Source organism: Sturnira hondurensis, unplaced genomic scaffold, assembly GCF_014824575.4.
Source record: "Sturnira hondurensis isolate 20B ecotype Veracruz unplaced genomic scaffold, ASM1482457v3 Scaffold0022566, whole genome shotgun sequence".
Taxonomy (NCBI): Eukaryota; Metazoa; Chordata; class Mammalia; order Chiroptera; family Phyllostomidae; genus Sturnira; species Sturnira hondurensis.
This window is the reverse complement of record NW_028095197.1, coordinates 11,279,431-11,305,391: the sequence shown is the minus strand read 5'-3', so window position 1 is coordinate 11,305,391 and position 25,961 is coordinate 11,279,431. Positions and strand designations below refer to the sequence as shown.

Below are 25,961 nucleotides of genomic sequence, written 5' to 3'. Positions count from 1 at the left end.
TCCGTATTTACAATGTGAATTTTTAGAGTGAAAGGATCCAACACAAAAACCCCACATGATCGTCCAATTCCAGAATAGCAGGGATGGACAGATCACACAAGGTTCTAAACTGGGGAAAATGGTCCTAAACAAAGACTGGAAAATCAGATGATAACATTTAAAACTTTTTTATTTTTCAGTTTCAGTTCACATTTAGTATTATTTTGTATTAGTTACAGGTATATAGCATAGTGGTTAGATAACCACATACTTTACAAAGTGTTTCTCTGGTATTTCCAGTACCCACCTGGCACCATACATAGTTATTCCAAGATTACTGACTATATTTCCTATGCTGAGCATTACATCCCCGTGACTGGTTTGTAAATACCAACCTGTACTACTTAGTCCCTTCACCTCTTTCACCCAGTCCCCCAACGCCCTCTCTTCTGGCAGCCGTCGGTCTGTTCTCTGTATGTCTAAGTCTGTTGCTTTTATTTTTTAAAATTGAATTGATCAGGGTGACTGGTTAGAAATTATATAGGTTTCCGGCATACAACTCTATGATACATCATCTATACACGTTCGCCACCCCAGTCAATCTCCTTCCATCACCATTTACCCTCCTCTCCCCTCTGCCACCTTCCCCAACCTCCTTCCCTCTGTACGTCTGCTTCAGTTTTGTTTGTTCACTTATTGGGTCTTTAGATTCCACTTGAAAGTGAAATCATATGGTATTGATCTCTCTTTGACTGGCTTATTTCCCTTAGCGTAATACCCTCTGAGTCTATCCAGACTATCATAAATGGTAAGACAGCATTCTTTTACATGGCTGAGTAATATTCCACTGTATATATGTACCACTACCTTTTTACCCATTTGTCTATTAGTGGGCACCTGGATTGTTTCCTTATCTTGGCTATTGTAAATCACACTGCAAGGTACGTAGGGGTGCATAAATTCTTTCAAATTAGTGTTTTGAGTTTATTCCCACAAGTGTAATCTCTGGGTCATAAGACAGTTCTAGTGTTAATTTTTTGAGGACCCTCCACACTGTTTTCCACAGTGGCTACACCATCTGCACTCCCAGCAACAGTTGCACGAGGTTTCCTTTTCTCCACCACCTTGCCAGCACTCGTTTGTTGATTTACTGGTGATGGCCATTCTTACAGGGATGAGGTTATACGTCACTGTGGTTTTAATTTGCATCGCTCTGATGATTAGTGATGCTCGGCATCTTCCATATGTCTATTGGCCATCTGTATGTCTTCTTTAAAGAACAGTCTATTCAGATCCTCTGCCTATTTTTTAATTGGATTGTGTTATTTTTGGTGTTGAGTTGTATGAGTTCTTTATAAATTTTAGATAATAATTGCTTATCTGATGTATCACTGATAAATATCTTCTCCCATTCAGTAGGCTGTCTTTTGGTTTTGCTGTGCAAATTTTTTTTAGTCTGATGTAGTCTCATTCATTAACTTTTTATTTTGTTTTCCTGGTTCAAGTATATCAGAAAAAAATATATTACTAAGAAAAATGTCAAAGGTTTTACTAGCTATGATTTTTTTCTAACAGTTTATGGTTTCAAGTGTTACAATTAAAGTACTTCATCTATTTTGAGTTTATTTTTATATTGTGTAACAAGGTTGTCTAATTTAATTTTTGTTGCATGGATCTGTCCATTTTTCCCAACATCATTTATTGAACAGACTGTCTTTAACCTATTTTATGGTCTTGCCCACTTTGTAAAGTATTAATTGACCATATAGGCATTGTTTTATCTGGGGGCTCTCTAGTCTGTTCCATTGATTTATGTGTTTGTTTTTATGCCAATACCATGCTGTTTGATTACTATAGCCTTGTAGTACAATATAAACATTTTTTAAAGCAACATTAAACTAGGAAGCCTAGAGTGTCTTCATAATTGAAAGAGAATTCCAATTATAATTCTATACCTATTGAAATTAGCAATCATACACGAGGAGAGAAAAAAGGCATTTTTCAGTCACATAACTGAAAATTTTACCTCAAGATTCCCTTACTTACAGAGCTAATGGAAAATGTACTCCAATAAAACAATGGAGTAAACCAAAAAGGAAAAAGACATAAATCATATCAAGGAAAACAGGGACCCAACACAGAATAGCCTGGGAAATTCCAGAATATCAGCTGTGCAATAAGCCTAGAGTCAATCCAGACTGAAGCTGGGAAGGAAGGGCTTCCGAAGAGAGCCCTCGGGGTAAAGCACAGAAGTGACGTATTTGAGCACGAGAAACATACATGTGCAGCATTCGGGGGCCGGGGGGGGGGACTACAAATACACAGAAAGCCAGGCATAAAAAGTGAGGCAATTGGGAACTTAAAAAAAAAGAGGCTGTGCTATATTTCACTAATCTGGCTTAGCAAGACACTTTAGCTTTATAATCAAATAATGAGATACTAATAACTAATTTAAACAAAAGTTATATGTAATTATATAAAGGGAAGGGAAATAAAAGAGGTCTCTAAAACGAGACACAGAGACGCAAAACGAGCCTCAACAAATTCAAGAAAGTTGAAATCATATCAAGCATTTTCTCTGACTATAAGGGACTGAAACTAGAAACCAATCTCAAGGAAAAAACTCAAAAACATTCAAACTCATGGAGATTGAATAGCATGCTATTAAACAATGAATGGGTCAAAGATGAGATCAAGGAAGAAATCAACAAGTTTCTGGAAACAAATGAAAATGAACTCACAGTAACCCAAAACTTATGGGACAGAGTAAAGGCGGTCTTGAGAGGGAAGTTCATAGCAATACAGGCCTAACTAAAAAAGATAGAAACATTTCAAACAAACATCCTAACCCTACACCTACAAGAAGTTGAGGACAACAACAAAGACAGCCCAGAGCACGTAGAAGGAAGGAAATAAGTGAGATCAGAGCAGAATTAAATGATGTAGAGACTAAAAGCACAATTCTAAGGATCAATAAATCCAGGAGCTTTGAAAAGATAAATAAAATACTACAGAGAGAAGATCAGTATCTTCAAATTAAAAGGAACTCTTGCAAAAGACAATATAATATAATATATTAATATAATATAATAAAAAGCAAGGGACACAAACAGGAAATTTTTGTAAATTTACAAATGAAATGTTATCAACCAAAGCCTGCAAAGCCTTTCACATGTCAAAGCAATAAAAGAAAAAACCCAGATTAAAACCATACAAGCAACATTCTTTTATTCTACCAATTAGCAAAAATTGGAGAAATGGGTAATATTAATATTGGGAGGTTTATGGAAAATGCCATGACTGTGAGAATGTAAGTTGATATATCACTTCTGGAGGAAATTTTAGTAATATGAACCACAATCTTAAAAATATGTATGGAATTTGATCCAGTAATTCCCTTAAGAAATTCGTTACACATAGGCACAAAAGGATCCAGCTCCGAGGGCGTTCACTTCAGCGAAAGGCTCTGAAGTACCTGTCACCCGCCCACTGGAAATGGCCTCACCTGCACCGTGCGTCCCGCGTTGATGTGTTCCTCGTGCAGCTTGTCCCAGACCCTGCATCTCTGGTACTACATGAAAGAGAGCGGAAAGGTGCTGAGTTTTTATTACCAAAGTGATTATTTCTGGTTACCACACAAACCCCCGGTCACCTACCCAAACTTAAACATACCAGCTGAAAAAGTTACTGACTTAGCAATGGCAGTGAACTGGCCAGAGACCATGCAGGTAGGACTTCTTCAAAAACATTACATGTAACATTCTGGCAAATGGTAAATGGTCCAACTGACAAAACTCACTACACTCTATTTAGTTTATTGAAAGAGAATATAAACTTTGCCTATTTTCATCTCCAAAGATTTAGTAACATGAAGAATGAGAATGCAAAAGAATGTACAAAATAAGAATAATAGCATTCATCAGATATTCTTATTACACATGAAGAATTTTGTCAAAGATAGTGTGAAGTACTGAAAATTAAAATGTGACTGAGGAAAAGTAACATTGATATTGCAGATAGAAAGTATGTAAAAATGAGACTGGACACTTAATATATACGTTTCATTTTTTTTTAACCAGGGCAGCATTTAGCTTTTAGACTTTCATCCAAGAAAACATATGATCATGACAATGGTGAACGTTCCATCTGACAGGAGCCGCACCAAGATGTAAAGGGTAAGATCAGAGCAGAGTACGATACAGAACAGAAACATCAGCCCCAGATACCACTTTCTGTTTGGGGTTGAGATAAAAAATCCAAATAAGGAACATGTCAGCAGATGTGAATAATGACATTAAGAACATTTTGGTACACTACACATCAATAAAGTAATAAAATTAACCTGGAATATTTGAAAAGATAGAAACATGGAAGTGTCTCATAATGCATGGAAGGCACAACAGACTATAACAGTAGGGCTCTGCAATACATTTCTATGGCAGTTTTACATTTCTTATTCTGTATATTCTTGAAATTTGGCAGTGAATAATGCAGCAAACAAGCAAAAAAAAACCCTCTTGATACTCCAAATTTTTTTACATCACCTAAGAACTGAAAAATAACTATTAAGCTTTAAAATAATTTAACTATATCAGAAATGTATTTGCCAAACATAAATTTAAAACCACTATCAAAAAGTTTAATTTATAAGAAAAATTAAATTATCATCAGATCCAGTATGCATGCTCTTTTATACAATGTTATGATATTAATAAAAAGATGAGAATGGAAGCCAAAGATACATATTTTTTAAAAATCACTTTTAAAGGTACTACTATTAATCTGTCATAATATTTTAAGACAAATTAATGTTATGGAAACAGAGTTGAGAATTCAGGGAGGCACAGCCGCTGGGATTCATGCGGCAGAGCATCCGAGAGGGAGGACTGCACTGAGAGATCACTCCAGAGACTGTACGGGCTTCCTTTCAAGTCTCAACCAAATACAGATCAGCACCTGCACACGAGGACACTGCCTGAGGTCAGAAAAAGAAGCACTGAGAAGGAACCGGTGAACTCATCCCTAAAGATTACAAAGACCAGAAAGAATTCATGAGCCCACAAGTCAGAATGGAAACCTTGCAATACACTGGACACTAGGTAGTGGACACCATACTCCAAAGTAATGCCCTTTATGGTGAAAAATTGGCCCTATAATAAAAGCTGTTCTGATCCTATACAAGAAAGCTTAAACAAAAATCTCAAAAAGATCCAACTATTACCAAATAACTTAAATGTTTCTCAGAATAAGTTTCGAAAATGCAAAGGGTATTTTAAAATATTCAGTATCCATAAAGGTAAGGTAGACAATATTCATCATCCAATAAACAACTGCCATGCGTGTAAAAAAACCCAGAAAACAGGATATGTAATGAGAAAAACTAATCAACAAAAACAGACTCAGATATGACAGAAAGAATGGAATTAATGAAAAGGACATTAAAAGATATTATGATGTATTCCATGTACTGAAGAAAGTAAAAGAAAACATGAGCATACTGAGAAATGAAAGAAAAGATTAGTACATTTAGAGACTTAGCAATAAAAATAATCCAACATGAAACGCAGAGAGAAAAAGGAAGACAGTAAATGAACAGCGAATCCATTGTTACTCAGCTATGGGCCAACTGAAAGCAACATAATGAATATGGAATTGGACACCCTGAAGGAAAGGAGAGGACAGAAAAAAAATATTTGAAAAACTAATGGACAAAGCATTTACAAATCTGATTAAAAAATACTATAAACCCACAGGTCCAAGAAATTCCAGGAATATCATAAACAACAAAAATGAAAAAAAACATACTAATTCACATCACCGTAACATTACTTAAGATAAGTGATAGAGAGAAAAATTTTAAACGTAGCTGGAGGAAAGAAAAACACATGAAATACAGAGGAATAAGGATAAGAATGACAGAGAATTTCTCACGAGAAACGATGTAAGCCAGAAAACAGGGGAGCAACATCTTGAAAATACTGAAACAAATCTAAAACTCAACCTAGAATTCAATACCCTAGGGAAAATTATAAAGGCAAAATATTTTTTTTTGCAAACATAAACAAGCTTACAGCGTTCATCACCAGCAGACTTGTGCTATAAAAAGTACTAAAGGAGTCCTGCAGGCTGACAGGAAAAATGACACCAGCCAGAAAACCTAGCCCTACACAAAGGAACGAGAGGAGCACTGAATGCTGACCGGTGGCTCGTCATCCAGGATTCAACCCTGGTTGGAGCATCTTCCCGTACACCAAAAAGGTTGTGAGTTCGATCCCCTGTCACAGCACATACTAGGCTGTAGTCCAAGCCCCAGTCAGGGAACATAGCCCCAGTCAGGCAGCTGATGGATGCTTCTCACATCCATGTTTCTCTCTCTCTCTCTCCCCCCCTTCTTTTCTCTCTAAAATCAACAAACATATCCTCAGATGAGGATTTTAAAAAGTAGTGGTGGAGAAAAAAGGAGTGCTGAAAATCATAAAGATACAGGTAAACATAAAATGTGTTTGTTTCTTATTTTCAAAATGTTTTTGAAAGATAACACCGATTAAAACAAAAACAACAACAATCAATGTATTGTGGGGTTAGGAACTTATATAGAAGTAAAATATGTGAAAATAACACTACAAAGACCCAGAGAGAAAGGGAATAGAAGTAGATTGTTATAAAGTTCTTCTTTTGAAAGATTTTATTTATTTTTAGAGAGCGGGGAAGGCAGCAGACACAGATGGAGAGAAACACGGATAGGCTGCCTCTGGCACGCGCCCTGACTGGGGACCAGCCTGCCTCCCAGGCACGTGCTCTAGCCAGGAATTGACCTGTGACCTTTCAATTTGTAGAACACCATCCAACCAACTGAGCCACAACAGGCAGGGCTACGGTTCTTACAATATACATGAAGTTATATATAAAACCACTACCGGATGGCATGATATGACAAGTCAAAGATGAATACTCTGAACTATAAAGCAACCCCTAAAAAATAAAAATTAAAAACAAAGAGGAATAACTAATAGTCAACAAAAAAGAAAAATGGAATTCTAAAAAATATGCAGTTAACGCAAAGGAAAGGATTAAAAGAAGAAAAAGAGGACAAAGAAAAGATGAGACAAATAAATAAAAATAGGGAGATGGCAGCCCTGACTGGTGTGACTCAGGGAGTTAGGTGTCATCCAGCAAACAGAAAGGTTGCTGGTTTGATTACTGCTCAGGGCATGTTCCTGGGTTGCGGGTTCAATCCCCAGTCTAGGTGCGTGTGAGAGGCAACTGGTCAATGTTTTTCTCATGCATGAGTGTTTCTCTCCCTCTCTTTCTCTCTCCATTCCCCTCTCTCTAAAAATAAATAAATAAATAAAATCTCCTAGAGAAATAGGAAGATGGTAGATTTAAAGACAAGCATTTGACCAATGTCTATTCATTATAAAAACTCTCGGCAAACTAAGAATAGAAGTTCATGTGCTCAGTGTGGTAGAGGCAGCTACAAAAACCCTGCTTAGCAGGGAAAGACCATTCCTTAATCTTAGGAACAAGGTAAGAATGTCTGATTTCACCACCCCTATTAAACATCACACTGGGGGCCCTAGCCAGGGCAGTAAGGGGAGGGAAAGGGAGAGAGGGACTGGCAGAGGGAGAGAGAGAGGGAGAGAGAAGTGGGGAGAGGGGGAAGACAGGGGAGAGGGAGGGAGGAGGGAGGGAAGGAGGGGGAAACGGAAAGAAAAGAGAGCGAGAGAGAAATGTGGGAAAGAGGGAGGGAGGGAAAGGGAAAACACAAAGTTTGTCTTCAGAGATGACCTGATTGTCTACACTGAAAAGAACAAAGCTATATTGTATTAACAGATGGCCCACTGACTGCAAGCTACAAGCTGAGGATTACTCATGTAATGAAGATGAACAATACCTACCGCACAATGCAGGTTAAAGCGATTCACCTCGCAGAGCCTATGAAATATCAAAAATATAAAACCCAAAACAAACACTAAGGATGTCCCAGGAACGATGTGAATCTCCTAATGCCTTAGAAACTATGAACTGTACAGCGCCCCTGCTGGTACCTGGGTTGACTAATGTACTTCGGTAACCCAGTTGGAACTATCAACCTTGCAGTTAGGAGTGTTTCACATATCTTAATTCTCACAATAACACTATGAAGATTTTAATTTTACCTTTAAAGCTCTAAAAATCATGGGCGTTTGCAGCTTTTCCCTGAACGGTTAACTGGTGCACAGTAAGTCTGTGCACCTCACGCTGACCACACAGCACTGTGTGAAGAGGCTGCTTTTACGTCTGACTGGGGCGGAATCGGGCGGGCGCATTCCACAGTAAGGAACTACGTTGGGATTTGAACAAAAAACAATGTTTCGAAAGGTGGAAAAATGGGGTGGGAACTGCTAGGAGCTGTAGGAGAGAAAGCAAAACTATTCAACTCTGTATTTTTTCCATCTTCTTCATTGAGAATAATGACCTTCAAAAGAGAACTGTCTACAATAAACATGATCAAGAGGAAAATGAAAACCAAGGAAGAGTAAGAACAAACCTAGAGTCCAAGTCAACAGGCCCAGAGAAATTACATTGAAGTGAACCGAAAGACCTTGCAAATGTAATCACAGAGACACTTGTTCATCTCTGAGGAACTGGGAAGAACTGAAAAGGCTTCTACAGACCAGCAAATACTGACCCAATTTTCACAAAAGGAAATATCTATGAAACACTGCAGACTGCAAATCTCTGAGACAGGTCTACACCAGGTTATCAGAGAGATGGCTTGTGAGAATTTACAGAAATGGTAACAGTATATTCGAGTACTCTCTGTCTCTTTCCTGTCTGACATCTATCATCAATACCCTGAAAATAAAGAGTGTATAAATGCCAAATTTTCAGATAACAAACTAGAAGGAATAATTACATTGATGAAAGATCACAATTCCACATAGGAATAAATGTAATGGTAAATTACAAGCACAATTTAAATTAACAATAATTTAAATGTAAAGACTAACATTTAAATTAAAAAGAGCAACTGCAGAAGTACTGGGTTGGCCAAAAAGTTCATTTGCTTTTTTCCCCCTAAAATGGCTTTAGTAGTGCTTAGTTGTCTTTAACTTCATTCGAAACAATTTTGTTAGATTGTACTGTGACAGCTGTCATATCATGGGCATTAAAAAACATTTTAATATTGAAGATGGAAGAAAATAAGCAACATTTTGGCATATTTTGCTTTATCATTTCAAGAAAGGTAAAAACACAACTGAAAAGCAAAAAAATAATTTTGTGCAGTGTACCAAGAAGGTGCTGTGACTGATCAAATGTGTCAAAAGTGGTTTGCAAAGTTTCGTGCTGGAGATTTCTTGCTGTAAGATGCTCCACGGTTGGGGAGACCAGTTGAAGTTGATGGTGATCAAATCAATACATTAATTGATATCAATCAATATTATACCACACGGGAGAGAGCTGACATACTCAAATTATCCAAATCAATAAAGTTACTGGTGAAAATGAAAACTGTGTCTTTCATTTTACAAAAAAAATAAAAACCCAAAACAAAAACAACTAAACAGGGCTTTTTGGCCAATTCCATATAAGAAATAGGTATGCTCTGCTTCAACAGCTGAAGTTCATGTACAAAAAGTCCTATGCATTTTACTTAGTTGTTTACAAAACCAATAAAAAAGCCAGAAACATAAAGTGGCTTCTAAAACTACTGATGCGATCTTAGGCTCTATCCGTGCACACACGTACTCATTCACTCCACACAACGTTGACGGGGAGCACACTACGTTTTGAGCCCAACATTACAAGTTAAACACGTGTACCAACACGGTGGTCTCAACAAAGTAACTGAGCTACTCTAAGGCTGCTCCCCAAGCTACAAAAGGAAGACAAAACTAAGACTAACCCACAGGGCTGCTGTGAGAATTAAACAATATGGTATGTATGAAAAAAGCCCTGACACGGCACTCAGTCTTTGTGGTTATTACCTTGCCACGTGTCAACTAGAGAAGAGATTAGTGTCTCGGGTGGAGGTTGAACTGGGTGACCTTATCTTTGATAGCAATGAAATTCAAAGAGAAATGAAGATAATATAGTTCAAACTTCCTACTGCTTGCTACACCATGTTCTACCTAACTTAGGCTACATTATTAAAGGCTAGTATTACAAATCTTTGGAGAGGGAAATAAATTTAAAATGTGTGAAAAAGAAATACCAGAAATTTCTTTTTCAGAAATTTCCAGAATATCCCACACAAGCTTTCTAACCTCTTTGGCCAGAGCTATAGGGCAGCTGAACTGTTCACTGCTCACCTAATTCTGACCACTGACCACCAAGTAGCCCGTCAGGCCCTTTATCATCCACCACCTGTGCCGAGGCTTTCCTGCCCTGGAACGCAGAGGAAGGCAAACTGAACCAGAAAAAAGGGAAGAGGTGGGGAAATGTGATTGAAATATTGAAATAAACATCCTCAGAGTAAAAAGAGAACTGGAAAAGGTTTTTGCTGTAATCACAAGTTCAAAAAAAATCAGTAAAAACAAACAAATGCATAAGGCTAATTATGTCTCATTTTGTACCACAGAGTTCATACCTGTCACTCATTTCATGTCTAATTACATGCCTCTTATCATTCTCTAAGTATTGCCTATCTTATTTCCTTGATTGGATTCTTCAGGACTAGAAACCTAATTTTTATGTCATTTTCAGTGCTAACAATACAAGAAAACAACAAACACCAAAAATGTATGAAAAGCTAACATACATGTATTTCCTGCAATAAATAATTTCCCTTATTAAACCTGGCAGATTGAACACATTCATCTCCACTTTTTTCCCAAAACCCAACTAAAATGACAGTAAAGAACTTTCAAAGGTATAAATTCACAGGAATAGTGACAATACAACAGAAGATACCAATTACCAAGAAGTTCTAACAAAATTTGGGGAGCTGAAAAGAGTATGAACATGCTGCAACCAACTTACCTGCCTAGAGAAGCTGAAACCTAAGGCTGCAGAAGGGGTGGGCTCGGGCGGAGAGAGGCCGGGAGCAAGCCGACAGGTGCGGCGCCCCTCCAGAAAGACTCAGGCACCAGAAGTAACACCCACCAGGTGACCAGGCGGGTGTACGCAGTGGGTCTAAAAGCCGAAGGACTGGTTGAACATCCACCTGAGGAACGGGCTCTACCAGAGCCCTCTCCACAGGCCCAGGCAACTGCATTGCCCCTACCACCACAGAAGACCTCACACAGTACTGAGTGCTTCCCCACTAAAATGGAGCCTCGCCTGCACACCCCTTCAGGCCGCAAGGCTCCTACCCGTACCTTGCTACACACACAGCCTTCCATCAGCACTCTTAGATATCAACGGCTGGCCAAGGAAGCCTAGACTTCTGTAGCTTACCATAAAAAAAAAAAAGAAGAAAGGGAGAGAGGAGGGAGAGAGAGAGGAAAGAAAGTAAAGTAAATGAAAATAAAATAAAAAGGGAAACAGGGAAAACAGACAAGGAAGCAGAAGAAAACAAAAATATAATAATGCCACCACAGAGAAATGATATGATACTGCATCCACGACATAAGGACAGGAGGAGTCTCTGAGTGAGTGAGAGAGAGAGAAAGAGAGAGAGAATATTGAGAGAAAAAAAGAACACAGGAAAACCATGATTCTGATTATTTCATTTTTGCTGAAATGTGGATGTGCGAGCTGGAGCTGCCATCTTACGTGCAAAATAGGAACAGGTTGATGATGGAACAGCAAGTTAAAATGAGCCTGGGTCTTCAATGACTTCTGAGTTGCCACTATAGCACTAGAGCAGGGGTGTCAAACTTGTTTTCACCAGGGGCCACATCAGCCTCACGGTTGCCTGCAAAGGGCTGAATGTAATTTTAGGACCGTATCAATGTAATCACTCCTTAACTAGGGGCAAGGAGCTCAGTGCCGCCGCCGAGTAGAAACCAGGTGCTGGGCCAGATAAAACAAGGTGGAGGGCCAGATTTGGTCCGCGGGCCTTGTGTTTGTCACCTGTGCTCTAGACTATCTCCATAGCTATGACATTAAAAATAAAAGCAAAAACAAAAACAAAACCACCCTGGTTTGGTGTGGCTTGGTTGGTTGGAGCATCATCCCGTAACCAAAAAGTTGCCAGTTCGATCCCCAGTCTTGGTGCATGTGGGAGGCAACCAATCCCCTCTTCCTCTCTCTCTAAAAGCAATGAAAAAATGTCCTCAAGTGAGGATTAAAAGAAAAACCAAAAATTCCTATTTCATACACAGTTTGGGCTCTCCTGCCACTTGCACTCCAACCATACACGAACATGGTACATGCTGCCCAGTAAGTTTTTCCTCAAACCCTTACATCAAGAAGCAAAGGAAATTATGTTCCAGGCTTGCTATCCTATTATCCTATTACTATCCTCTTAATTATGCTTAAATCTCTCTTACATTAGCCAAGGATGCTGAATGCTACAAACCAACTTCAGGGTCACATTCTAACCAAGCCTATCACGTGTACCAAAACGCAGCGCCGAGGGACCTGTGGCATAGCCCCAGGTGTCCGCAGCACACTGCGTTCATTGTTTTCGGATGCCGCGGAATCACTCCACTGCGGCTTACCTTCAGTCTCCCTTCAGTCTGACTTTCTTCTTTTAAATTCATATTGGATGACTGATGGCTCACATAATAAACAGTTTATCTGTCTACACTCTCCCCCCAGGAAGAATATGCCTTTTTGAAAGTGAGGCTCCATTAGACACCTGAAGTCCAAAATTAGTTCTTGGCTCTTTTGTCTACAGTGAACACTGATGCTTTTAAGTAGCTCTGCATTGCCATATCTATTAAAATAGGCTATGCAGTCTCACATAGATGCAAAATCACTTTCATAACTAAACTAGAAATCCTAGAGATAGAATGATAAGAGTATGGAATAAAACACAGACCAGTATGAGTTTAACTGCTCAGCTCCACACAACATCACCTACGTTGTAATTTATAATTAGTCCCATATTGTTTAACATTTCCAAAGTAAAAATGTCACAAAAAGCTCACAGAAAACTGTTCTGGCAAAGAAAGATCAATAGAGCCCTAGAAGAATTTTCTCATGAAGGCTGTTACAATGAATCAGCTCAGTAATAAGCCATTCCCATCCTCATTCACCTTTCTCTCCGGGTTCTGACTACTGATGACCGAATGGCACATGTGGGTCAGTAAGCTCTGAAGGTACTGGCAATAGACACCTTCATGTAGAATAAACATAAGAAAAAGGGAATCTAAAACATGCCAAACCTCAAATGCGAAATAGGACGATAAAGAGAAAAAATGGTCTCAGTAGACCACGGTCCACGTATTTCTGCCTTTCACTATCAGTTCTGCCAAATTCTTGTCATCTTTGGGACCGAGCACTTCAAAATGAGCTCAGGACTTTGAAAGGCACCTCCCACCCGATGTGATCAATCAAAAGTAAGTGACTATTTCTATATGGTTACAGTGCTAAAGAATGAGCCTTCCTCACTAATTAAAGTATCGAATTCTTTCGTTCGTTTCTGCTCATGACTAGAATAACCAGTTTGCCACACAACTTCCCCATCCCTGAAAGTTATAGTACTTATTGCCTATGGGTGAAGGAAGAACTTGAGGGATGACAAAATTGTAATCTTGAATTGTAGACCCCTTCACATTTGTATGGAAATTTTCATCATATTCTTGGCACTTACTTCTATACTTTTTAAAAGTACTTAAATACTCGGAGGACACATGGTATCTATGGGAGAAAAAGTTGACATTTTTCTTACTTGTATAAGGTATAGTCGGTACAGGGGATAAGTACTGTTCTATAGAGAGGCATAATGACCACTTCCGCCCCACAGCCTAAAATGTCTGCTGAGGGAGGTTCTGCTGAAGGAGCAAATGCCATTGGCCTGCCCCACAGCAAATTAGACAACATCATCTATGAAAATCAATGCTCGGCGCTCAGTAAATGAGGTTCTCATAAATGTCACAATCATTCCACCAGACCCTGGCCAGTCCAGGTTCTATGCAACTTCCACCACAGTCCTTGAGACCAGTTCTTCCCTCTACCTACCTCCCAAACTCACCTCTAGGCAGTATTTCTCAGTTCGGGGCTTTCCTCACAGGGAAGCCATGACGTTGGAAAATTCCTTCCTATCACATAATGATTGGCCTCTTTAATCTCCATGCCCCTGAAGAGGTTAGGGGTTACTGATGGAAGCACACTGGAGGCCCAGAATACTTGCCACAAGGTAAATGAAGGTGAGGTAGGCCCCTTAGCCCAGGTTTGCTGCCTTCACATTCTAGTACGCTATCAAACTATTTGTATTTTAATTAATGCTTAATATGTCAGTATGTACAACTAAAAAGACACAGATCCTTATATCCCTTCCTAAAAAACAAATAAGAGGTGTACTTGCAGAACAAAAGTAAGACCAGATGAAAGAATAAGTCATGTTGCCAAATCATTAGAAGGTGAATGTTTTAGCAAAGTCCCTTGTTTAATGTTCTGAATTTAGCTAAAGTATGAAACAAATAAAAATCAGAATATGAAACTGTGTTTTGTGGTGTAAAATGGAAAAAACTTACCTTCTCAATATTTAGCTGGTGCTTTCTTAACCTCTCCAGATCAGTCGGGATTACTATTTTAATAAATTTCTGGATCGCTGGTTCGAGGCGGCGTAATTTCACTTTCTCTTCATCCTCAGACATCCTAATAAATGCCGAGTCACTTCTACTCGCAACAACTGTCTTCTCTACTCATGCAGAAAAACCTAAAAGAGAATTGTTTCTTAAAGAATGTTTTAAAATAAGTTCCTATTATTTTTACAAGCCCCCTACTAGGTATAATTTTATAACTCATTCTAAATACATACTCAACTTAACGCTGAACTCCAGGGGCTGATTTTTTAAGAAACCTTTTATTTTAAAACCCTTTTCTCTGTCCAAAAAGAACGTATATTTTCTTTAGAACGTTTAGAAAACATGAAAAAGAGTAAAATAAAATCAACAGTCATCTGCTCACCCCTAGTTAATTACCCATCCCTACTCTTTCCATTTTGATGTGTCTTTCCAGGTCTTTCAAATACACACCTTTTTAAAAACTAGGAGTAGAGTGCCCAAGTTTTAATTTCCAAGTGTACCTTGGACACTGAGTAACCTTCTGACACCTTTGAAAAGGTGTCAAATGGTGAAATTGAAAAAAAATTAATTCTTAACATTTCTGCTTGTGTCAAACTTCATTTCTAATGTCATCATAATGTATCTATGTAATTATATACTTTAAATGTAACAGAGCATAGAACTCTTCTCATTGGTGTGCCTCAGATTGCCTCTCCCCTTTTTTACAAAGTAATTAGCATTGTCTACAACCAATGCAAATAACCAGTGACACAGCTGAAATAACAACCCAGGACTCCTTAGCGCCCCATCAAGTGCTCTTTCTAATTCACAAGTTTCCTCCAGGGTTCCAGAAGGTCCCAGGGTATGCTTTGTAGGCCAGGGTAGGTGAGAACAGGGACTGGCAAGTGAGCAGGCTGCAGGACTCCACACCTACTCCAGTGGGAAAAAATGTCTATGTTTATCTACGTCTATTTCACAAATTTGAGTTTATGAGATTTTATATAAATAAAGAGCTCCACCATGGTTCCATGCGACCTCATGTTCCATATTTAAAAAATAAATAAATTTGCCACGTTAATCCCATTGGCATGATGTCTTAGGCCAGGGTCCGTAGAGATCGGGGTTCACAACAAGACTTTGCAGAGTCACTGAATCTTTATGAAAAACTGTGGATGCACTCTGATTTATTTTGGAGGACAAATCCATTGCTTTTGCATCATTATCAAAGAATCTACCACTCCAGAAACATGAGGGGCTACCACTCCAAATGATGTTCTGTTTCTCTTTCTTTTCACAGTTGAAAATTTTGAAGTGTTGGCTATACATACAATCTTATTTGCTTGGAACGTGAATTTTTATGTTTGATCTAAGCTCAAGAGCAGAAAAAAAATCTCCAGACACCAAAAATGAGCCCTCTGGTACTGAGTGGGACTTGGAGACACACGGAGAAGCCAACTGCCAAAAGAGTTAGTCCTCAGACCCAACAAAACCGAAAAATTCAGTGTTAAGTGACTAGAGATAATAAAGTAATCTAAAAAGAAAATGAAAATGAGTACATTTTAAAATATTCTAAGACATAAAGGAAGGAATAGAATCTTTTTTTAAAATAACTTTAGGAGACAGAAACAGGCCAATCTAAAATAAACCAAGTAAAAAGTCTACTTTAAAAATTCTACTCCAAAACCGTAAGAGATTGGTTACACAGTAAACTCCATAGCTGAAGAGAGAATTATCACTTGGAAGATATCAGTCAGCATGCAGAGGGATAAAGAGGTGCAAACTATAAAAAGAAAGCAAGGTGCATAAAGGATACAGTGAGAAGCTCAATAACAAATGGAAGTCCCATAAGGAAAGAATAAAGTGATAAGAAGGCCGCGTTCAGAGAGAATGTGCTCAGAATTAAGATGCAGGACCTCAAACTGAAGATGCACATAAGCCCCAGTGGCATTCAAAAAATTTACCTGAACATATGGAAGGGAAGTCGTAGAACATCATAGACAAAGAGAAAATTGTAAAAAGCAAACCAAAGATAAAAGACAGATAAACTAAACCAATAAAAGCAGCTCTTTTCACCAAAGCAAGATATCAAGACAGGAATATCTTCAAAGTGCTGAAGGAGTTGGGAAATTATTAGTTAGAAGTGAAGGCAAATAATAATTTTCAGACATACAAAGAGTGAGTTTCTTACAAAGCCTATTATTAAAAGAACTACTAAAATGCATACTTCAACAATAAAGACAATAAACCCCAAAAGCAATCAATATAATAAAGTATATCATTACTGGGTGAATAAATGAATGAATGAACAAACAAAAGAAAGGATATATTTTGAATAACCTGATTAAGTATAACAAAATATTTTAATTTAAATTACTTTTCTACAATGTATCTTTTAATAACTCATAGTATTGTTTGGCATAGATGTTCTATAATATAATTAATCATCTATTGTTGGCTATTTAGGTTGTTTCTAATTTTCCACCATTATAAACAATACCACAGTGTAATTATCCTCCTTGCACATAAACCAAACCATTGTCTATAATTATTTCTTTAAATTAAATACCTGGAAATAGAATTAGTAGGTTTATACATTTTTTAGGACTTTTGGTACCAAATGTCCCCAAAAAGGGTTGTGCCTATTTACATTTCTACTTGCAACACATCAAAATGTCCATTTATCCATAGTTCAACCAATACTTGGTATGATTACTCCTCTTGGACATTTGGTGACAAAATAGTGCCTCATTATTGTTTATTTTTCAATTGTTTTTTTAAAGATTTTATTTATTTATTTTTAGAAAGGAAGGGAAGGAGAGAGGGAGAAAAACATCAATGTATGGTTGCCTCTCGTGAGTCCCCTGCTGGGAACTGGCCCACAACCCAGGCATGTGCCCTGACTAGGAATCAAACCGTGATCGTGTGGTTCGCAGGCCGGTGCTCAATCCACTGAGTTACACCAGCCAGGGCTATTTTTCAATTCTTAAATTACCAATGAAATTGATTTATTAGCCATTTGCATTTCTTTCAAGAATTGCGAGCTCATGCAAAATGTCTGTTTTACTACCAGGTATATCCTTTTCTTGTTATATTTAATATATACTAGACTCTCATAAAGTATCGACTCTTTATCTAATGTTTCCCAGTTTATCACATTGCCTCTTGTGTTTTCTTCTACTATGCAGAGTGTATATTATAGGAATATATCTTTATACTTATCCACTGCTCCTACCAAAATATTTATAAGCATACCTGGTGCTCAACAGGTGCTGATAGAACCAAAATGTTTCTTCACAGGCCCCTGCACCATTTCTAACCCTCTCGCACTCCAGCCAGACGGCACAATCCGCACAGCACATTATAACAGTGTCTTAACTGGCCTGCCTTCAGGCTCCCTGCCTTCTCGATTTTCCCTCACAGATTACAGTTACTATGTATCTAAAACTGCAACGGGCTCCTCCTCTGAACAAAAGTTTCCAACAGTCCCCTAGTATTTTAACAAGAAAACGCAATGTTCTTAAGTAGATTTACCATTCTATTATCACCCAATTTTGGGCTTTTCAATGATGTTCCCTAAGTCTAGAAGCTCCTTTATATCCAAACTGCCTCTTAAGTTTATGTACTATTTGAAGATATAACTCAAATGATTCTGCCTTCTCTCCCACGAATAAGTTCATAGTACTTGACAAATTCCAATCACTGATTACCTGGCTTGTTTTTACTGCTGCCCTATGCTATGATGATAGTACTGTTTCTTGAGTTCCAAAGTGGTATTTCCAGGTCAGAATCACGCATGACTTCGCCCCTCAGCTTCCCATGCCCAAGGAACAGCGGCTGCCCCGTAAAAGCCATCTCTCAGGGAGGACAATCTGCCCCAAGAACCTCCCAGGCTGTTTTCCAGCTCTTGGTCTCCTTCTGGCTGGTGTCTTTTCTACTCTCCACCATTTCCGTTTTTGTAAAATTATAATAAAATGCCTATGTAAAACTAAGAGAGAACTTAGCATTAAATAATTTCATAAACATGTTGTGATTGAAACACAAAGTTGTCCAGCAATGGCTCTGATCGTAAAATAGCTGAAACATGTGTAAGCTGTTAAGGGAAGGTCTTAATTCAATGTATAAAATGTGATGTAAAAGTGTGATTGAATACATGAGAGTGTCTTTCAGCATTTCTTTATTTTTCAGTTAGAAATTGGAACATATTTCTGATATAATTAACACAAAAATTAAAAACACATTTACATTAACATCAAACTAAGTAAAATATGCCTATGAAAAAGACAAGAAAAAACACAAAAATGCCTAATTTCCCAAACTTCTTAGAGTTGTGTTACTAAGTTAGCCAAAAAGTTTGTTTAGCCTTTTTCTGTACAACAGCTCTAGTAAAGCTTAGTTGTCTTTAATTTCATTTGAAACAATTTTGTTAGATTGTATTGTGACAGCTGTCATATCAGCATGCATTAAAAAATTATAGGAAGTTTTAGGAAACTTATATGAAAAAAAATTCACCAGAAATTGGTGAATTTTTGTGCAGCCATTTTAATATTGAAGATGGAAGAAAATATACAACATTTTTGTTATATTACACTTTATTATTTCAATAAAGGTAAAAGTGCAACTGTAGTGCAAGAAAAGATTGATGCGGTGTACGGAGAAAGTGCTGTGACTGATAAAATGTGTCGAAAGTGGTTTATGACGTTCCTTGGTACTACCGACATGTTGGCCCAGTAGCGCCTCCCTGTGGGGCTGCCTATGCACTGGGAGATGTTAGCAGCACCCTGGCCTCTACCCACTAGAAGCCAATCATGGGAGATAGCTGACATACTCAAAATATCCAAATCCATAAACTTATTGGTAAAAATGGAAAACGTGTCTCTTATTTTACAGAAACAAACTAACGCACTTTTTGGCCAACCCAATACTTTTAACATTTTTAAAAAGTGTAAATGCAATATATTACTTTAACAGTTTTTAAAAAGTGTAATACAATATCTGATAGAATTGGTCTGTGACATCCTGACAGTGTGATGGATACACAATTATATGCATTTGTCAAAACTCATAGAACTATATATGACAAAATGAATTTTTATAAAATAAAAACAAACCAAAAGAACTACACCAGTATGTGGGGGAACCCCAATGGAATACAAACCTTGTGGAACCAAACTAACTATACCAAAGATGAATAGCATAGGATAACCACACCGAAAGAAGTGGGGGAAGAAAATAACTAATCTAGGTAACTTCATAAAATAGTGCAACCCAGTACTTTCATGGCATAACATAAGGTTAAAGACAGAAAGAACCACACACAATACTATCCTCTCATCAGTAAATCTGTTCTCACAGGAGTATGGGTTAGAAAGACTGAAATTATGTATGTAGTAGGGTTGAACAAATATGAAAATATTTTATAGAACACAAAAGCCGGATTTCTTGCTGTCAAAAAAAAATACAAATAGGATGCAAGAACAGAATGAACCTGTGGTGTCAGATGAGAGTCAGAGGTATAAGACCACCAAGGCAAGACGGCAGCACAGGCAAACACGGCTCACCTCCTCCCACCACCACATCAAATTACAACGAAACCACAGAACCACCATTATTCAGAACCACCAGAAATTGAGTAAACAGAACTTCCATAACTACAGAATTAAAGATGAAACTGCATCAAGACTGCTAGGAGGGGCAGAGATGAGGAAAGGGCTGGCCCCACACCCACAAGTGGCAGATAAAAATCAGAAGGGATATCTTGGGGGCGAGGGATCCCCGTTCTACACCAGAACCCTCAGCTCAAGGTTCCAGCAACAGGAAGATAAGTGCCCATAACTTCTGCCTGTAATGGGGACTCAGGCTGTGGAAGACAGAAACTTCTGGAGTCCCAGGCTGTTCCTGTTAAAGGGCCTGCACATGGACTTACTTGGATTTGCTCCCTCTGAGCTCCAGCACCAGGGTAGCAGCTTGAAGGGCACCCGTGGCACACAGTGAGGAACTGAAGTGTCTGGCATCAGCGTGAGAGCTGGGGGCAGCTTTCTCCCAGACAGAAAGCTGGCAGTAGCCAGTATTTCTTCGATGAGCTCTCCCTACAGAGAGACAGTGTGCAGGCACCATATCTGAGACTAAATCAACCTGGCTCACACTGTTTGTCCCATGCAACTTCCGGGCCCACAAAAACTGTTTCCAGTGATTTTTCCACACAAATGGGTTCTCTTGGTTCCTGCTGCAGACTTTCCTGAACTCTCTCAAATAAGCAACATCTGGCCTTAGTGTGCACCGTACCTCTCACTTAGTGGCCTCTGGTTCTAGGCATATCGCTAATGACAGCTGGCCTTGGTCCACAGCTAGGCCTCTTCTGGGCACCTCCAAGTCCAGCAGGAGTAGTAGCCTATGCTGGGTGGTCCTGGACAGAACAGTCAGTGGCTGACCTTGGCCTGCACCTCCTGGGAGGCCCCAAAACAAGCACACCCAATGGACAGCTACAGAACACAATGGAGCACCGCCCAATCACTTCCACAAGTGACACACTCAAGGGGCAGACTAAGTGGGCACTAGAGCCCTGAAAAGTTAAGTCCTGCTCAGTGGAGCAGGCCCCTGAACAGCTGATTCTCCATGGTGGTCTGAGGTTGGTGGTCAGTGATCACAGCCAGTCTGTACAGTTGATTGGCCTGGAGGTATATCCCTTCCATTGACCTGCCAATAGCAGTTAAGGCTCAACTACAAGAGGAGGGTACACACAGCCCACATAGTGGGCACACCCTGAGTATCCATCTTAGGTTATAGGGGAGGCTGTGCTACCAAACCCTACAGGAACCTACTACGTTAGGCCACTCTACACAGCCAGGGAGTCATAGCAGTTCTAACTAATACATAGAAACAAACACAAGGAGGCTGCCGGAATGAGGAGACAAAGAAACACGGCCCAAATGAAAGAACAGAACAAAACTTCAGAAAAATAACAAAATGGAAACAATTTACTAGATGCAGAGTTCAAAATACTGGTTATAGGGATGCTCAACTAACTTAAGGGAAGAGTGGATGAACTCAGAGAGAACTTCAACTGCGTAAAAAAGGACATTGAAACCATAAAAAAGGAACAGTCAAAAAGGAAGGCTACACTAACTGAAATGAAGAACAATTTACAGGGAATCAACAGAAGAGTGGATGAAGACAAGAATCAAATAAGTGATCTGGAATATAAGAAAGCACAAAACACCCAATCAGTACACCAAGAAGAAAAAAGACTAAAAAAAATGAGGATAGTAGGAGCCTCTGGGACAACTTCAAGCATACCAATGATGTGGACCCTGGTCAGCAGGGTCCATGGGTTGTGGCTGTGACAGACAAATTCACACGGACTACAGAAGTCCTGTGGAGAAAAAGGGACAGTGTGGCCACTCTCTAAGTGAGAGAGAGGGCCCCAGCCCCTGCCTGGGCAGGCTTTTATTGCTTTTCTGGGTACATTACATTGAGGATGGCCCTCATTTACTATGCACAGGTACATTGTAGTTATTACCTTTTATAGATAACAAAGAAAAAAATTTTGCTAATTACTTCAAAGAGAAGGATGTTACAGATCAAAGAGAAAAGTGGTTGAACTGGTTATACTCCATACTTGGGAGGTTTAGCACAGATTTTAGGAAGTTACTTTAGAGATGTTCAGTAAACATCTTCTGCCTCAATCCAGGGTGAGGGAGTTTTAGCAAAAGCAAGTCTCATTGCAGCCTAGGTACAATACAGGCCTGATTCCCCATGGGAGAACCTATCCAGGGGCGTGGGTCCTGTGTGCCAGATCTCGCTCCCCACTGGCCTTTCTGAGTGGGTGCTGGGCTGCACTTCCCATGTCATGTGGAACGGTCCCCTATATACCAACATTTGCATCATGGGGTGTCAGAAGGAGAAGAGAAAGAACAAGAAATTGAAAACCTACTTAAAATAATAATGACAGAAAACTTCTTTAACTTGGTGAAAATAGACACACCAGTCCAGAAATAGACACAACAGTCCAGGAAGCTCAGAGTTCCAAACAGGATCAATCCAAGGAGGTCCATGTCAAGACACATCATAATTAAAATGCCAAAGGTTAAATACAAAGAGAGAATTTTAAAAGCAGCAAGAGAAAAGTAGTTAGTTACCTACAAGGGAGCTCCCATAAGACTGTCAGCTGATTTCTAAAAAGACTTTGCAGGCTAGAAGGGATTGGCAAGAAATAATTCAAAGTGATGAAAAGCAAGGACTTACAGCCAAGATTACTCTACTCAGCAAAGCTATCATTTAAAATCAAAGAACAGATAAAGTTTCCCAAACAAGAAAAAGCTAAATCAAACCATCATTATATGAAATGTTAAAGGAACTTATTTAAGAAGAAGATCAAAACTATAAATAATAAAATGGTGATAAATACATATCTATCAGTAGTTGAATCTAAAAACCAAAATAAATGAACAAGGAGAACAGAAACTAAATCATAGACACAAGAAAACATTTTGATGGTTGCCAGATGGGAGAGGGGTTGGGGGATGGACAAAAAAGGCACAGGATTAAGAAGTACAAATTGGCCCTGGCTGGTGTAGCTCAGTGGATTGAGCGCGGGCCTGACGATCATAGTTCGATTCCCAGTCAGGGCACATGCCTGGGTTGCAGGCCAGTTCCCAGCAGGGGACGCACGAGAGGCAACCATACATTGATATTTCTCTCCCTCTCTCCTTTCCTTCCCCTCTAAAGACAAATAAATAAAATCTTTTAAAAAATGCCAAAGAACATATATGTGCGACCCATGGACATGGACAACATGCCTGAGAGAGTGGGAGGAAGGGGGGCAAAGGGGGAAAAATTGGGACAACTGTAATAGCATAATTAATAAAACATACAATTTAAATTTAACAAGAGAATCAGAGGTATAATATCTTTTGGTTTTTAAAAAATATTATAGGGTCTGGCAGAAGTAATGCCGGCTTGAGTGTGGTTGGTGGGGTAATAATATGTGTGTAATAATTTATAGCTTTAATTTGAACATTTCACCTAAAATGTCATATGGTGTGCTTGAGTGTGATATTGTTATGTCACACAATTACATGCTTATGATTTCGTAACAAAAGATTTTATAACAAAAAGGGGCATTATTTGTGTCAGACCCTGTGTGACAGTGTATATATATTATATATGCACTGTGTATATACACTGTGTGCATATATAATATATATATATACACATATACACACACACACGTATATATAAACATTTATATATCCAGGATATATGTGTATATATAGATTTACACATATCTCTCTACCACTCTGTGTGTGTGTGTGTGTGTGTGTGTGTATGCCAGGCACTAGAAGTAACTATATCCCAGTGGCAATGACTATACCTACTCCCTAGATCTCGGTGTTCAAATATCACTCCCCCACCCTCAAAAAAAAAGAAGCCAGGGATCCTTGGAGAAATGGTTCCTTCCAGGGGTGGGCAGGGACAACACAAGATAAGCCTGAATGAAGTATCTTAATGTGTCTGAAAGTAAGTAAGTTCTCACAAAAGGATGGGGCTCAAAAGCTACTGAGAAAATCCCCAATGGCCAAAGCTGGTACCGTTTGAACATAAAATTAATAACAAAAGTGTAGAGCACGGGCCTGCGAACCACACAATCGCGGTTCGATTCCCAGTCAGGGCACGTGCCTGGGTTGCAGGCCAGTTCCCTGCAGGCCAACTCCCAGCAGGGGATGCACAAAAAGACAACCATACATTGATATTTCTCTCCTTCTCTACTTCCCTTCCCCTCTAAAGATAAATAAATAAAATATTAAAAAAATAACAAAAGTGTAGGATAATAACCAATAGAAAATAAGTGAGTCCATACTGATCAAGTAACTGAACACAAAAATAAATGGGAAGGGGGAAGCTTTTCTTTACAGAAGAATTCCAATAAATAAATGAAGAAATAATGGAAACAGAAAGTCACCATCAAAACATCACATTAATAATTACTGAAGGCAAGATCCATCAACAGATGCTCAAGTCAGCAAGTGAAAATTTGAGGACAGGGTATCTGCATAGTTCACAAGTTTTCTCCCAAGATGTCAATTATTTACAAAGGGAAACACAGTAACTTCACCCTAGAGAATCCCTGCATACAACACCTTAACTAAGTGATCAAAGGTACTATCAGATGCAGTGTATCATGCACCCCCTCAAATGATTAACTGAGAAGGGCACATAGGCTTCTACGGCATCAACAAAAACACAGAACCTTAATCAAAGCATGAGAAACATTCACACAAAACGCAAGGAAAGGGCACTCTACAAAATAAGTGACCAGGACTCTTCTAGGGCATGAAGATGGTGAAGGACAGAAAAGACTGAGCTGCCACAGACTGGCCCCATGCCAGCTAAACGCAATGTGGGATCTTAGATGGGCTCTTGGAACAGGAAAAGTTCCTTAGTTTAAAAAAGTGATGAAATCTAAAGAAAGTTGGTATAGGATTGGACCTACGCTGATTTCTTTTGAAAATCTTACCAGTTAGGTGTTAACATTAAAGTAAGCTATAGAGGACTCTATTACTTTTGTAGCTTTTCTGTAATTGTAAAATTATTTCAAAATAAAGTCTTTCTAAAAAACGTGTGAATTGGTGTTTTACATAAACAAGACAAACATTTGAATGTCAAAGCACTTCAATCATATTCACTGCACTAACTCGGTGCCGCGGGGGGTGGGGGGGAAGGGAGGANTAAATAAAATCTTTTAAAAAATGCCAAAGAACATATATGTGCGACCCATGGACATGGACAACATGCCTGAGAGAGTGGGAGGAAGGGGGGCAAAGGAGGAAAAATTGGGACAGCTGTAATAGCATAATTAATAAAACATACAATTTAAATTTAACAAGAGAATCACAGGTATAATAATCTTTTGGTTTTTAAAAAATATGATAGGGTCTGGCAGAAGTAATGCCGGCTTGAGTATGGTTGGTGGGGTAATAATATGTGTGTAATAATTTATAGCTTTAATTTGAACATTACACCTAAAATGTCATATGGTGTGCTTGAGTGTGATATTGTTATGTCACACAATTACATGCTTATGATTTTGTAACAAAAGATTTTATAACAAAAAGGGGCATTATTTGTGCCAGACCCTGTGTGACAGTGTATATATATTATATATGCACTGTGTATATATACACTGTGTGCATATATATATATATATATATATATACACATATACACACACACACATATATATAAACATTTATATATCCAGGATATATGTGTATATATAGATTTACATATATCTACCACTCTGTGTATGTGTGTGTGTGTATGCCAGGCACTAGAAGTAACTATATCCCAGTGGCAATGATTATACCTACTCCCTAGATCTCG

At 38.7% G+C, this 25,961-nt stretch overlaps 1 protein-coding gene across 4 annotated transcripts in view; it reads right to left on the bottom strand.

Moving 5' to 3' along the window:
• Positions 1-25,961, bottom strand: part of STX17 (syntaxin 17) — a 54,294-nt gene that overhangs the window by 26,256 nt on the left and 2,077 nt on the right. For 3 of the 4 annotated variants that reach the window (XM_037035795.1, XM_037035797.1, XM_037035796.1), the window contains exons 2-3: positions 14,550-14,734; positions 3,485-3,550 (exon numbers count right to left, since the gene is read on the bottom strand). In XM_037035795.1, coding sequence (XP_036891690.1) covers positions 3,485-3,550; positions 14,550-14,672 — 189 coding nt within the window. In that variant the 5' untranslated portion in view covers positions 14,673-14,734. Of the gene's footprint in view, positions 1-3,484; positions 3,551-14,549; positions 14,766-25,961 lie in introns of those variants that run through there. The other variant, XM_037035794.1, reaches the window with a different exon arrangement.